Source organism: Oryzias latipes, chromosome 7 (assembly GCF_053564925.1).
Source record: "Oryzias latipes strain Hd-rR chromosome 7, Olatipes_Hd-rR_3.1".
Classification (NCBI taxonomy): Eukaryota; Metazoa; Chordata; class Actinopteri; order Beloniformes; family Adrianichthyidae; genus Oryzias; species Oryzias latipes.
In genome coordinates, this window is record NC_136243.1 from 4,322,797 (window position 1) to 4,335,503 (window position 12,707).

At 44.5% G+C, this 12,707-nt stretch overlaps 2 protein-coding genes across 4 annotated transcripts in view; one reads left to right on the forward strand and one right to left on the reverse strand.

Moving 5' to 3' along the window:
- The window catches only part of lama5 (laminin, alpha 5), a 129,232-nt gene extending 126,849 nt beyond the window's left edge, over window positions 1-2,383 (forward strand). For both annotated transcript variants that reach the window (XM_023957048.2, XM_023957049.2), the window contains exon 80: window positions 1,848-2,383. In XM_023957048.2, coding sequence (XP_023812816.1) covers window positions 1,848-1,996 — 149 coding nt within the window. In that variant the 3' untranslated portion in view covers window positions 1,997-2,383. The remainder of the gene's footprint in view (window positions 1-1,847) is intronic.
- On the reverse strand, window positions 1,655-11,052 carry LOC101175629 (proteasomal ubiquitin receptor ADRM1-like). Of its 2 annotated transcripts, none has more exons than XM_011472991.4 (10): window positions 10,912-11,052; window positions 7,875-8,102; window positions 6,331-6,447; window positions 5,987-6,197; window positions 5,803-5,881; window positions 5,575-5,711; window positions 5,301-5,435; window positions 5,066-5,223; window positions 4,744-4,846; window positions 1,655-3,401 (listed from the first exon to the last, which is right to left on the reverse strand). In XM_011472991.4, the coding sequence occupies exons 2-10, from the start codon at window positions 8,082-8,084 to the stop codon at window positions 3,313-3,315; spliced, it is 1,239 nt and encodes a 412-aa protein (XP_011471293.1). In that variant the 5' UTR covers window positions 8,085-8,102; window positions 10,912-11,052; the 3' UTR covers window positions 1,655-3,312. The 2 variants fall into 2 exon arrangements, with proteins under 2 accessions (XP_011471293.1, XP_011471292.1); XM_011472990.4 differs by having other exon boundaries at window positions 5,803-5,884.
- Window positions 11,053-12,707: the final 1,655 nt, after the last annotated feature.

Consider the following 12,707-nt stretch of genomic DNA (forward strand, 5'->3'; position numbering starts at 1 on the left):
CAAACGAGCCCAGTGTCAGGACTGAACCACAACCCTTCAGTTAAATGTCATATCACATAAGGTCTCAGGCACATTTACCCGTTCAGGGGTGGACTCGGACGGGCGCTGTGGGGTCGTCAGGGTCCCTAGACGGTTGTAGAGAGGAGTGCAGGTGTGTCTTGCGTTTCTTTTGAGGCTCGTACGGCCACATTGAGGGACATCATGAAAATGGAAAGTACCATAGTAATGTGATAAGTGTGTGGTGAAGTATTTGTAGGAATAATGCAATTTGCACACACTTTAGACGCGGGGTGATGCTGTCGTAAGTGGTTAGTAAGGTGTGAGCACTGGTTCCTTGCTGACTGCACACAAATGCTGCAGCACCGTAATGCGCCTGATCAGTGTGGGAGTAATGAATTCCAAAGAAATGACTGTAATTCAATTACTTTAGTCAGTAACGGAGTAACGTAATGAATAACTGCTCTTATGTCAGTCATTTACTTACGTTTACTAGACTACAGAAAGCCTCATGACTCCATTCCTCACATGTTGGTGCTGTGAAACCAAAGGAGACCAACCAATGAATCAAAAGTGTGTAAACAGTTGGCTCTGTCATTGTCTCTTAGTTAAATGAAGTGAGATGAACTGCTTTCCACTGCCCTAGTGTCAATGAGCAACCTTCTACGCTCTATGTGGTCTACTATACATTGTACATTTTCTCATGTTCATGTGGTAAAATAATGAGATGGTGCTAAAAACCTGATTGTTCTTGTTGTAACCTCCAGGTTTTTAACTGGGGAATTTTACAAGGGCATCTTGTTTTTGCTTTAGTCCTTTGAGGATTTGTATGTGAGTGGAAAAAAGCTAAAGTAACGAGTTCTAAACTACTTTTTAAATTAGGGAACGAGTAAATAAAGTAATAAATTACTCTTTATAAGTATTTTAAAGTAGTTTCCTCTTTTTGAACAGTCAGCCTGCTCGCACAGAGAACGCACTGATCACTTGATCAGCAGGAACAGGCTCCATGTGCAGTTTGCAGGATTTAAAGGGGATTGAAAAGATGACAATCCTCACCTACTTGACCCTTTTTCTTACCCATGCATGTGAAGCGTCCGCTATGACCCGTCGTCCGCAGCATGCTCATGGAAGTGCTTGAGCATGTTCTCTCTAGGGACACATCGACTTTGACATTTAGTGCAGACCACCTGCATGCCGCGCACACATTTTCCCCCCACAGACAGCGCTGCCACTTCCGAAGCCGAGTGATGCTGAGAAACATTTAAAAATCCCAAGATGAATATTTGAACACATCAAAATCATCTTCACCGTTCTGCAGAGCCTTCAGGAGGCTGCAGCTGGTCCTCCAGCTTCAGATCCTTTTAGTAAAGTACTAAGCTGGTGTCTTTGACCATCCTTTGACCAGAGAGATCAGTCAAACTGAAACATTGCAGCAGACAGGAAGCTTTACCGTCCTCAGGCTGTTATACCTTTGCAGTGGATGTTTTCTGTAAGACTTATTCTCTCCTCTTATCGAGTTTTTAATTCTTTAAATGTAAAGAGGTGATGATGTAACACAGCAAGTCAGTTTGATGGACTTAGAACTCTGTATTCTGCCTGGCAACTGGGTCATTTGTGGCTCTTTCAGTATTTTTAAGAATTCAAGTCCACCTCCAGCTTTTGTACATTACTTACTTCTGCTTTTATTATATTTGCCTTTTTCTTTATGCATTTTTACTAACAAATTGCAACCATTGAATGCAATCTTTTAATGTTGTGTTTCAACAGCTTCTGCTTTCAGAATTCCCATTTGAGCTATTCCAGTTCATTGAGCAGTTTCTTTCTAGTTAATTGTTCCTTCTGTTCACCAGGTGGCGCTAAAGGGCCTAGGCTGCCTGACGGGCTGCCAGCCTTCAGAGGCTGTGTCCGCAGGGTGACAGTCAACCACAGAGCCGTCACGCTGTCCAGGCCGCTGTCTGTGCACGGACCTGTGGGAACACGAGGCTGTCCCCACATGTAGATCCAGGCTGAGCCTCCTCCACAAACACATCCACTAGAGATGCAGTTTGGAGAGTTTCCAGGGAGGCCGATCCTCCATGGTGGAGATGTGTCAGGCATGTTCGGGATTAAAGATCCTCCTAGAAACAAGAACACGACCTTTGACATGAGCAGCTCCACACACAGAAGCCTTCTTCTTCTTACATTCCTTAACTACAGAATGCTGGTGGTGGGTATCATGCTACTGTAGCTAATTTAAGTTAGGACGTCATATTTATTATATACAGTATGTATTTCTTTTAGAAAAGGTGTTTTCACATTTGTCATTACTGTGTGCTCCATGGCTGACAGACATCTGTACACTGACACTAGAGCTTTTTCTTCTGGACAATAAAGACATTCTCTAAAACGGGCCTCGTGTTTGTGAAGGAGATGTTAAAACATTAAAGCAAAGGTGGGCACTGGGAACAGGAACGGACGTTTTCTGTTCAGGTGGGCCCTTGTGCCATCCTATGGGGTCAGGATGACCCGATCCTTACACTGATGTGTTCTCCCTACCATGAAAAGGTGGAAAGATTTCATGTAATCCATGGACACCAGTGAAGATCAAAAGGGTCAGCGCACTGTCTTGTGGGGTCCAGATAACCCCACTCCCCAGGTTAACGTGGCTCGGGTAGCACTAGGGTTAAGTTACCGGCTGAGTAGCTCGGTTGGTAAGGTGAGAGGCTACCATGCAGGAATCCATGGTTCGATGCCCGGAGGGGAAGAAACAATGGTACTGGGGGCAATTACCATATCAATGGTGAGCAGCAGAACATCACTCAGTGAGGGTCCTTAGGCAAGACCCTTAACGCTACCACCTCCCGAGCGCAGGGGATGGGTCAAATGCGGAGAAGAATTTCCCCATTGAGGGATAAATAAAGTATCTGAAAAAAAAAAAGTGATGACAGACTTTCTTCTGATCTACCTTCACATGAGGCAAAAACACCTTAGCAGTAGGTTTCAGTAAAGTCGTGAGATCTAGATTTATAAAAGTGCTTCATTAAATTATTTATTCAAAGATGGCTGCTGGTACCCTCTATTTTCAGTTTATTCTTTTTGCATGTATGCTGTGGAGTTTGGAATCATTGAATCAACAAATGTTTTTTATTTTCATGGTGAAGTTTTATAAAGATAGACAACAGAATAACAAAGAACCCTTGAGGTTTGATCTGAGTGGAGAGGCTGGCGGACAGGAACAGCAGCAGCGCTCCTGAACGGGAAAACGGCCTAAGGCATCGGAAAGGCTAAGACAAACGCTAAGGGTTTGCAACACTTCCTGGGGGAGGGGTTGACACTTTAATCCAGACTCATGTCTTCATCATCTTCTTTCTTCTCTTTGGAGTCTCCTTTGCTGGCCTGCATGGCTCTGGCAAACGCTTCCACATCTGACAAAAAAAAGAAAAACATTTTCTTCCTCTTTGCTCCCATTTCCTGGAAGCTCCAACCTCAGCATCATCACTGTTCCTCATCTCAAACATCTCCATCTGCTTCCCTGCATTGACCTCCAGAACATCTACATGATCTGTTCCTCTGATGGATTCATTCCTGATCCATTCTGGTCCCAATGAGAACCTCAGCATCTTCATCTCTGCCTCCTGTCTCTGCATCAGGTCATCAGAGTCTTTAAACCAACAACATGGCTGCTCTCACCACAGTCTTCTTCACCTTTCCCTTCATTCTTGATGACACTCTATAGTCACACATCACACCTGAAACCTTCCTCCACCTGTTCCAAAATGTCCCCAGATTTAATGTTACTGCACTGTTCTGTTAGTAATACATTTTTCGCTTTGGGTTGAATAATATATTAGCAATAGTTTACAACAGTTTGTGTTGGTATCATGACTTTGTTTTTTTAAATGTAATTTATTGAATCACATATGAATCCATCCATTCATTTCCTAAAATAGCACAAGGGTTAAAAGCTGTCGGTCTTTTTCACCTGAACACGTTTCCGTTTTTTTTTTTAAAAAACTAAAGAAAATTATTCAAAGAAAAACTGGGTTTGTTCTGAAAATATTTGAATCCACTGAACTGTTTGGAGTGAAATAAATGGTTTAATTAAAGATAAAATGAGGCAATCCCATTTACAGAATAAAAGCTCCATATTGTTCCTAACCCTTTTGGCAAACTAAACAATGATTAAAACACTTAAGTTTTTTTTTTAAATGTTGATTTTGCATGATACAGGCTCTTTAAAGCCACATACCAATCTTTTTTGTTCCTCACCATCAAAGTCATCCTCACACCACCATCCAATGCTCTCTCTCCCCAACATTCACTGCATAATCAACTTCCAGCTTCAGACTCCTCATTCAGTTTTATTTATATAGCCCAATATTACAACAGTCATCTCAATGGGCTTCAAAGCGGATCACACAGGAGATCAGCTTTTCTACATGTCAATGTAACCTCAAGTTTTCCTGTCAGAGTTCCTACAGTCAACATTTCTACTCCAAGTCCTTCACTCTCGTCTTTCCTCATCTTTCTCTGCTGAAAAACAAATCTTCCTCTTCCACCAACATTTCTCCAATTTCCACCAGAACCCTGTGGGTCCACAGCAGCGGTTTTGGTCGTCGTTAGCCCGGCCAATGACTGATCAGCTAGGAAGATTCTGTTGGCGACTGATTTGTCACGTTTACCCAAACGTCTCACACTTCGACTGCACACAGAGGTAAAAACTGAGCTGCTCCTTTCAGCCTGCAGACGTGTGGCGTTCAGCCTTACCTCCACGGTTAGCGGCGTCTACAGCTTCTGCTGGCAAACCGAACTGACTCATGAGGGGGCCGAGCTGTCCGGAGGCCAAGGCGCTGCTGAACATGCTCATTGACTGCAGGGAGAGACGAGGTCAGCAGGCGCAGCAGTCACAACGTGCCAGTGTTAGTTCTACTAGTTAGTCGTATTACTGAACAGGTCCGCAGCACAAAGCATGAATTGAGCTCCAACTAAAACTGTCTTCTTTTTATTTTCAGTTTAAAGGTCTCTCTGTCTAATATCAACACTCTTCAGAATAAAAGCATCCATTTCTGTTCCAAAGACTTCCTCTTACCTGCTGGAACTGAGGTGAGGTAAGCGTGTTCTGAATCTCCTCGGCACTCTGAGGTAGACTCTCTCCACTGGGGAGGAAGGGCAGGAGTCTCTGCTGGACTGCAGCGTTGCTCAGGATGGGAGCCATCATCTCTGGGGTGCAAACACTTGCTAGGTCCACTGCAGGAGACAGAAACAGGTCTGAGAAGGTAAACATCAGTTCATCACAGCTCTACATTCGGTAGCAGGCTGCACACCTGTGGCCCCCTGAGCGGCAGCAGAAGCTGGGACATTCATGGTAGCAAGGATGTTCTGAAGGTCACTGAGCTGGATGGGCTGGTGGGCTGAGGGGCTGCCAGCTGAGGCGGAGGTCACCGGAGTCTGAGCCGAGGCTGTGAAGTCACAAACGAGGAGCAAACTTCTACATCAACCGTCTCTGCACAGACACCCACTGTGTGCGCGGCCACCGGCAGCAGAATTATTGGACATTTCTTTAGCTTGGTTCTCAGCAGCAGAGCTTTGTGGTTGTACCTGGCGTGGAGGGAGCAGCAACAGCAGGAGAAGGAGCAGAAGCAGCAGGAGCTGCAGGGGTGGAGGGGGTCTGAGCAGAACTCGGTCTGGAGGCTCCACCAGATGAAGGAGCGGCTGCTGAGGATTGGCTACGAGTGCTGACACGAAGTACAGCAGAAACACAGAAAATGTGAAAGTCAGCCTTCTGACATCGGTCTTATGTGTGCATGTGTGCATGAACAAGCTCACTTAGATGAGGAGCTGCTGGATGCCGGACTCCCACTGCCCAGGAGGTTGGCAAGGCCTGGACCCGCTAAGGCTCCCAGGCCTCCTTACACAAACAGCAAAGGCATTAAAGAGGAGTCGGAGCCGAGCAGACGACGGGCTCGGGCTCATTTTCATGAGGAGTGAGCAAACTGGAGGAACTGCTCACCAAGACCGCCCAGTCCTGTTGGTCCAATCAGCTGCATCAGCTGGTTGTGGCTCATGTTTCCCAGCAGGTTTTGAAGGCCCCCCTCCCCACCCAGTGCAGACAGCTCGTGGCCACTCCCACTTCCGCTGCCAGGGGCTCCAGGAATTGGAGGGTTGTTAAGGTACTCGTTGACCTTCCGACAATACTCATCGTCTTTGTCAGATTTTGGCTCCTGATGAAAATCAGAAACTCTGGAATCATTTGAAGCCATCACAGATATTAAAATTTGCCATCCAAACAGAAAACACGGGTAGCGGCTTTACATTGCCAGGAAATTGAAGAGCGCAGCAGTGTGGTTTTCAAACCTGCATCCAGAAGAACAGCCTCTTAGATCCAGCCTTAAACTTCAACACATAGACACGTCCCGTGGTGCACTGGTTCACCTTCTTAAATTCACAGTCATCAGGAAAGATGATCAGGTCCTGTGGGAGGTCAGACACACGTCTAAGAAGGCTTTTCTGCTCGCAAAATAAAGTCTTGGTGGTGGAAACTCATGTGGTTGGAATAATGAACCTCACAGGAAGTACAGAATGATAAGGGAAGAGGTCTTTTGTCACTATCCACATGACATGAACAACAAGATTGAAGCAGTCACCATATCTGAGCAAACGATGACAATAGAAGAAAATAGGAACATGTCTGCTGTGTGCAGTAAGCCATTTGATAGTAGAGAGGTAAGGAAGGTGAAGATAAAAAAGCTAAATACACGCATGATTAACCGCACATTTATCGTCATCATGGTATCAGGCCATTGCGGTATGCTTACCACAAAAGGAAGCATAAATGGCAACAAGTGCTCTCCTAATATGGTTACACAAATGCTAAACTCTCTTTGTAGTTTGAAGTAACAAAATTAAATCTAGCTCTTTGTGTCATTGACCAATCAACTGCAGCCCTCGAATGTTAGATGCCCGCCTTCTACATAACTGCTAGTACTTTTTTTTTTACCGACACAGACCTGTAATGGTTCAGAGCAACACCTCGGAGGATGTGCTTGTCCCGAGAAAAAAAAAGCCTGTGGGTTATTTGGAGGTACTTTGGTTTCAGGACAGGCGACGTTCTCTGTACCAACCACCTTTGGAAACACCAGCAATCTCCACCATCACCTTCAATACAACCACGAAGATCTGTTTAAAGAGTTCATGACCAATAAGGAGAGCAGAACACCGGCTGCTAACCCCAAGAAAAAGAAGAGCACAGCAGTCTAACAGACGTTCGTATTGCAGAGTTTTGCAAGTGGAACAACAAAGAAACAACAGGTGCCATTTCCCATTTTTTGGCAAAGGACATGATGCCCATAAATACAGTGAGCCGACGGGGCTTTGTCAATTAGATGATAAAAATGGACCGGGTATAACAAATCCCGTCACGAAATTGACAATTCGCCACGCCACAAATGTACGAAACGTGCCGCTAGACAGTTACGTCTAAATTGAGCCAAGCCAGATTTTTTGTAAGTACCACAGACCTGTGGTACCCACACAACTGAACTGTATTTGAGTTTTACTGTGCATTTTCTCACTGCAGACTTTGAATTAAAAACATGCTGTCTGGAGGCCGTGTGTTTCCCAGAGTCGCATACCAGTGAAAACATAGCGCAAAACAAATGGTAAAGTCACATAGTTGTTGTTGTGCTGAAAAGATTGATACTAAACCACTTTTAAGATGGAACTACCGCGGAAAACTCTAAAATTAACAAAAACGATCACTCATACCGTAGACTACTAGGGGTTAGTTTGGAAACTGAAGCAGCCACGATAAACAGCCCTGACACGGAGGCCAACAACAGTTTGATCCACAAAGAGATCATTGGAGTCTATTCTTTTAGAATGGATGCCCCGTTACTCACATCATCAACATTCCCGGTGGTCCTGTCCTTCCAGCAGAAATGAATCAGGGAGTCATCAGACTGCTGGATGTACACGCTGCCCTTGCGTTTGTCGGGTGTAACGGTGTTTCCCTTGAGGGTCATTTTACCAGCGCGAAACTCCACCAGATATTTACTGGAGGTTCCTCTGGATCCGCTCACCAAGCTTGGAAAGAGAGCGCCTGACGACATTTTCTTCAGATCAGGACCCTGAAAGGAAATACAAAAATTACTTTTCCAGAATGAAAGAAAATCTTCTTTCACCTGAAATACCACGTTATGCTGTTTTGGGATTAAACTTGCTTATCTTTGGGAAACGTCTCCCAGTTTACAGCTCCATGTAAATCACAAACCCTCATTAATAAACTATCACTCATTAACACTACTCATCAAAGTACCGCGTTTTTGTTTAAGGTAACACGCCGATCCTATGATCCATTTTCAATTGTTCTTAGTGCATATTTTAATTAGGATTACGCTGTTTTAGTTTTTTTTAAGTATCGTTTTCTAGGACGTAGTTTCTGCAGAGCAGCAGGAGTTCATCAGAAAGGTGCCTGAGTTGTGGGCGGGACTGTGGGCGTGGAGCAACCCTTCCAACCTACCCCTCCCGGTCGCTGAGAGCTCAGGGGCCTCATTTATAAAACTTTGCGTAGGATTTGCGTCAGAAGTGGCGTACGGATGAAACATAGGACGTGCGTACGCACAGAAATATTCGGATTTATAAAAACGTGCGCACGCAGATTTTTCCCTTAATAAATCACAACCGATTCTAAATGCAGCGCATACGCCCATAGTTGCCCATAAATAGCCCGTGAAACGCCCACAAATGAATATTCATTGATTGCGAAACCATGGCAAACACAGAGAGGAAATCAAAAAAACGTAACTTCACTCGATGTGAAGTAGAAGTTATCGTTGGCGAGGTGGAAAAGAGGAGAAAAATGTTGTCTGGAGAGCACAGTGTGGGCATTACTAATGCCAAAAAGGCACGTGAGTGGCAAACGGTGGCAGACGCCGTAATGCTGTAGTGCATCGGGGGGGGACCGGAGCGCCAGATGCACCGGGTGACACGCGTGGTTCCTCCGAGTGCTCCTCTGTAACGCCGGGCCCAAAAGCCCGCAGAGGTCCAACAGTACGGCTGGAGTAAGTCGGAATCGGCTCATAAGCCAGTCGTCCTCGTTTGCCAGCAAGTCTTCTTGCTGTCTAAAGATGTGTTCACTCTGAATTCTTCCATTTGCCACATCTTCTAAGAGCGCAAGATCAGCCATTGTGCGTCATTACGCATTGTGATGGGGCATTTTATTTCCATCCATTTAGTTACATCTGACAAGCTACAGATGTCGGTAATAATCGACGTGGAAATGGGAAATTGATCAGCGCACATACGTCATACATTGTTTTATCAGAAATAAAACAAACTAAAGGCATATGCATGAAAACCATAATTCCATAGCTTATGAAGAAATGTTTACTATGAAAACAACTTTCCCCAGTGGACAATTAATATGTCCGTCTGTCTGTCTGTCTGATTGCACCTATATCGTCTCCGCCAGACGGACACATTAACGAGAATATCAGTTTTGTACATTATTTCGTTCTGTTAACTTTATTATTTATGAGGATGAATTGCACTACATGCCAATATTGCAGAACATGTTTCACTTTTCTTTTTGCAAATAAGTGTTCATTTGAATTTCTGTTGTAATTTTCGTTTGATTTCTTTTTGTTCGTTTCACTGCTGATCGATCAAACGGGTGTTCGTGTAGGCTGTTAATTGTAAGACTTGCTTTGTGAAGTCTTCATGTTATTTCTGAGAGGCAGTATTGTCATTTTAGTATTGTCATTTTCACTTTCACGTGTTTCTTCCATCTGCCGACGGTGTCGCCGTTTCTCATTTCACCCGTTTTTGTGCGTACGCCTGGGTCAGAGCTTGCGTGAAGGACCGCACATTTTCCCGTCAAGTTTGCTTTTTATAAATCTCAACTATTGCGTAGAGAGTGGCGTACGCCTTCTTTTGTGCGTACGCAACGTTTATAAATGAGGCCCCAGAGCAGGGAGCTTGTCGTCCATACATTGACTGAATATGAGAAATGGAGAGAATGACCCCTCCCCCCTGGAGTTCCAAACAGGGAGTACCTGCGGGCTCCAGGAAGTGGTAGGGGTGTGGACATCCAACAAGCTCCCTCCTGATTGGAGAGGTGGTTGCTATAGAAACGGTGGCTCATACCAACTTGGACAAATCACTGCTTAGTGAGGACTTCTGGTTCCAACATGGCGACTACCGTCTTGTGAAAAACTGGTGACTGGATTGGCTCATTTGTTTGGAGCTGGAAGTAAGTCATTTTCTATGTGTGACGTCACATGTGATCCTTCCTGTTCGCTATACAGTCAATGGTCCCGCCTAGTATATTTTCTACGTCTCAAATAAACTATTTTTCAAATGGCATTTTGTCTGCTACTGACACGCAATTATTTGAATAAAGAAATCGTCAGAAACACCAGTTTAATCTGAATTGTCTTTGTATACAATACAATCCATCAGAGAAGGAACGTGTTAAATTAAAAACACCATTTTCATCAGGGTGGCAAAATATAAATGTTGTTTAGACATCTCGCAACCCGTTTAGGGACATGTAAACTGCACGCCACCAATAACTAAACCGTCTGTCAATTTTTCCTTTCGATCCAATCCATCCGTCGGTAAACTGACGGTAAACTTCAACAGGCCCTGATGGATTGAGCGTATTATTGTTATTTTTTTTGCTACTTTCGTTAAAGATTTCGTAGATTGATAGCGGAGGGCCTTAGCGTCCATGATGTTTGAATTTCATGTCAGAGAGATTTTAAACTCTTTTAAACGTGCTGTGGATGCTAATGTTAGCCGATGACGCGGCTAAAGTGCGGGGAGTGAAGTCCTTCCTGACTTTTCCTTTAAATGCGGGCATAAAATACTTCACGGTATTTCGTTTGAACTCGTTAATGTGACATACATACATGTCCACTAGTAAAAGTTAAATACCTGAAATCTTGCAGTTGATGATCTGTTCGTTTTCTGACAAAACCACTAATCCTCTTTTCAGTTTTGAAGTTCTACTTCCTGTCTCCACCTCGTCTGTCTTCTTCGTAATGAGTACGGTTAGCGGCCGTGAAGCGTTACTCCAAGCGTTACTCCACCTAGTGGTGAGGAGGGGTAACTGCTCGGGTAAAGTGTCAGGGTGGGGTTCCTGATTGGGATCGTTTCTTTGGACAGGAATCAACCTGCTCCCCTTTTTGTAGAGATGTGGTCAGAGAAAGTCCTCAAAAGCATTAAGTTAAGGGCTCAGAGCTCACACGTGCATGGGTCACATCTAGTTTCTGAGAGAAGGTTTACAAACACACATGGCAGTGACATGTGTAATGCAGTGAGGTTTGTGACTGGTGAGATACTCATTAATTGTAAATGAAGTCTAGTAATTGTGGAAGAAAATCTCTGTGACTTTGGAATAAAAATACTCCTTCTGGTTTAAGATGCATTTTAAAACTCTTTAAGCGTTGACGCGTGAAGCCCTCAAAGACCCACTCCAATGAAAATTCTTTTTTTTTGTGTGTTTTTGACATGTTCTTGTAGTATTTTCTGATGATGGAGGACATGTTTAAAGAAAATTAAGATTAACACTGCATTTCTAAGCATTTTATACAAATCAATGTGAATCAGGGGTAAATAAAAAGGAAAGTACTATGATAGACATTGTAGTTAAGTACAATGCTCTGCTCCATTCTGATGCATCCAACTTGCAGAAACACTCACTGGTCACTTTATCAGATCCACCTTGCTTTAGAACCAGGTTGGATTCCTTTTGCTTTCAGAACTGCCTTAACCCTTTGTGGCACAGATTCAACAAGGTACTGGAAACATTCCTCAGAGAGTTTGGTCCACATTGATATGACAGCATCACACAGTAGCTGCAGATTTGTCTGCTAAACATCCATGATGCTGATCTCCTGTTCCACCACATCCCAAAGGTTCTCTGTTGGATTGAGATCTGGTGACTGTGGAGATCATTTAAGAAACCAGTCTGAGATGATTTCAGCTTTATGACATGGCGCCTTCTCCTGCTGGAAGTAGCCATCAGAAAATGGTACACTGTGGTCAGAAAGGGATGGACGTGGTCAGCAACAATATTCAGGAAGGCTGTGGCGTTGGAACCATGCTCAGTTGGTACTAAGGGGCCCAAGTTCATTCATCTTCGAATCTGTTTTTCCCTTTCGGGGTCACGGGGCTGCTGGAGCCTATCCCGGCCACTTGTGGGTGAAGGCAGGGGACACACTGAACGGTTCACCAGTCTGTGGCAGGGTAGAGTGTCCACAATCACACACCCATGCACTCTCATTCACACCTAGGGACAATTTAGGTTGACCAATTAACCTATGAAGCATGTTTTTGGACAGTGGGAGGAAGCCGGAGTCCCCAGAGAAAACCCACGGATGCACGGGGAGAACACAGAAAGGTCACCCATTGATGTTCTGGTTCAGGTCCCCCAGGCAGGACTTGAACTGGGGCCTTTTTGCTGTGAGGCAAGACCGCTAACCACTGTGCCAGCGTGCAGCCCTGGGGCCCAAAGTGTGCCAAGAAAATATCTCCCACACCATGACACCACCACCACCTGAACTGTTGATACAAGGCAGGAGAGATCCATGCTTTCATGTTGTTGACGTCAAATTCACCCTAGTGTCCGAATGTGAGAGCAGAAATGGAGATTCATGAATTTTAGCCTCAATTCAACTACCCATTTGGTGACCTGTGGTCTTCTGCTGCTGTAGCCCATCTGCCTCAAG

Excerpts from the sequence above, each read along its gene's own strand:
- LOC101175629 (XM_011472990.4), bottom strand. The coding sequence starts at position 8,084 with ATGTCGTCAGGCGCTCTCTTTCCAAGCTTGGTGAGCGGATCCAGAGGA. Across the intron at positions 5,712-5,802 it reads TCCAGCAGCTCCTCATCTAA|CACTCGTAGCCAATCCTCAG; the intron begins GTGAGCTTGTTC and ends ACTTCGTGTCAG. Across the intron at positions 4,847-5,065 it reads CCTCACCTCAGTTCCAGCAG|TCAATGAGCATGTTCAGCAG; the intron begins GTAAGAGGAAGT and ends CTCTCCCTGCAG.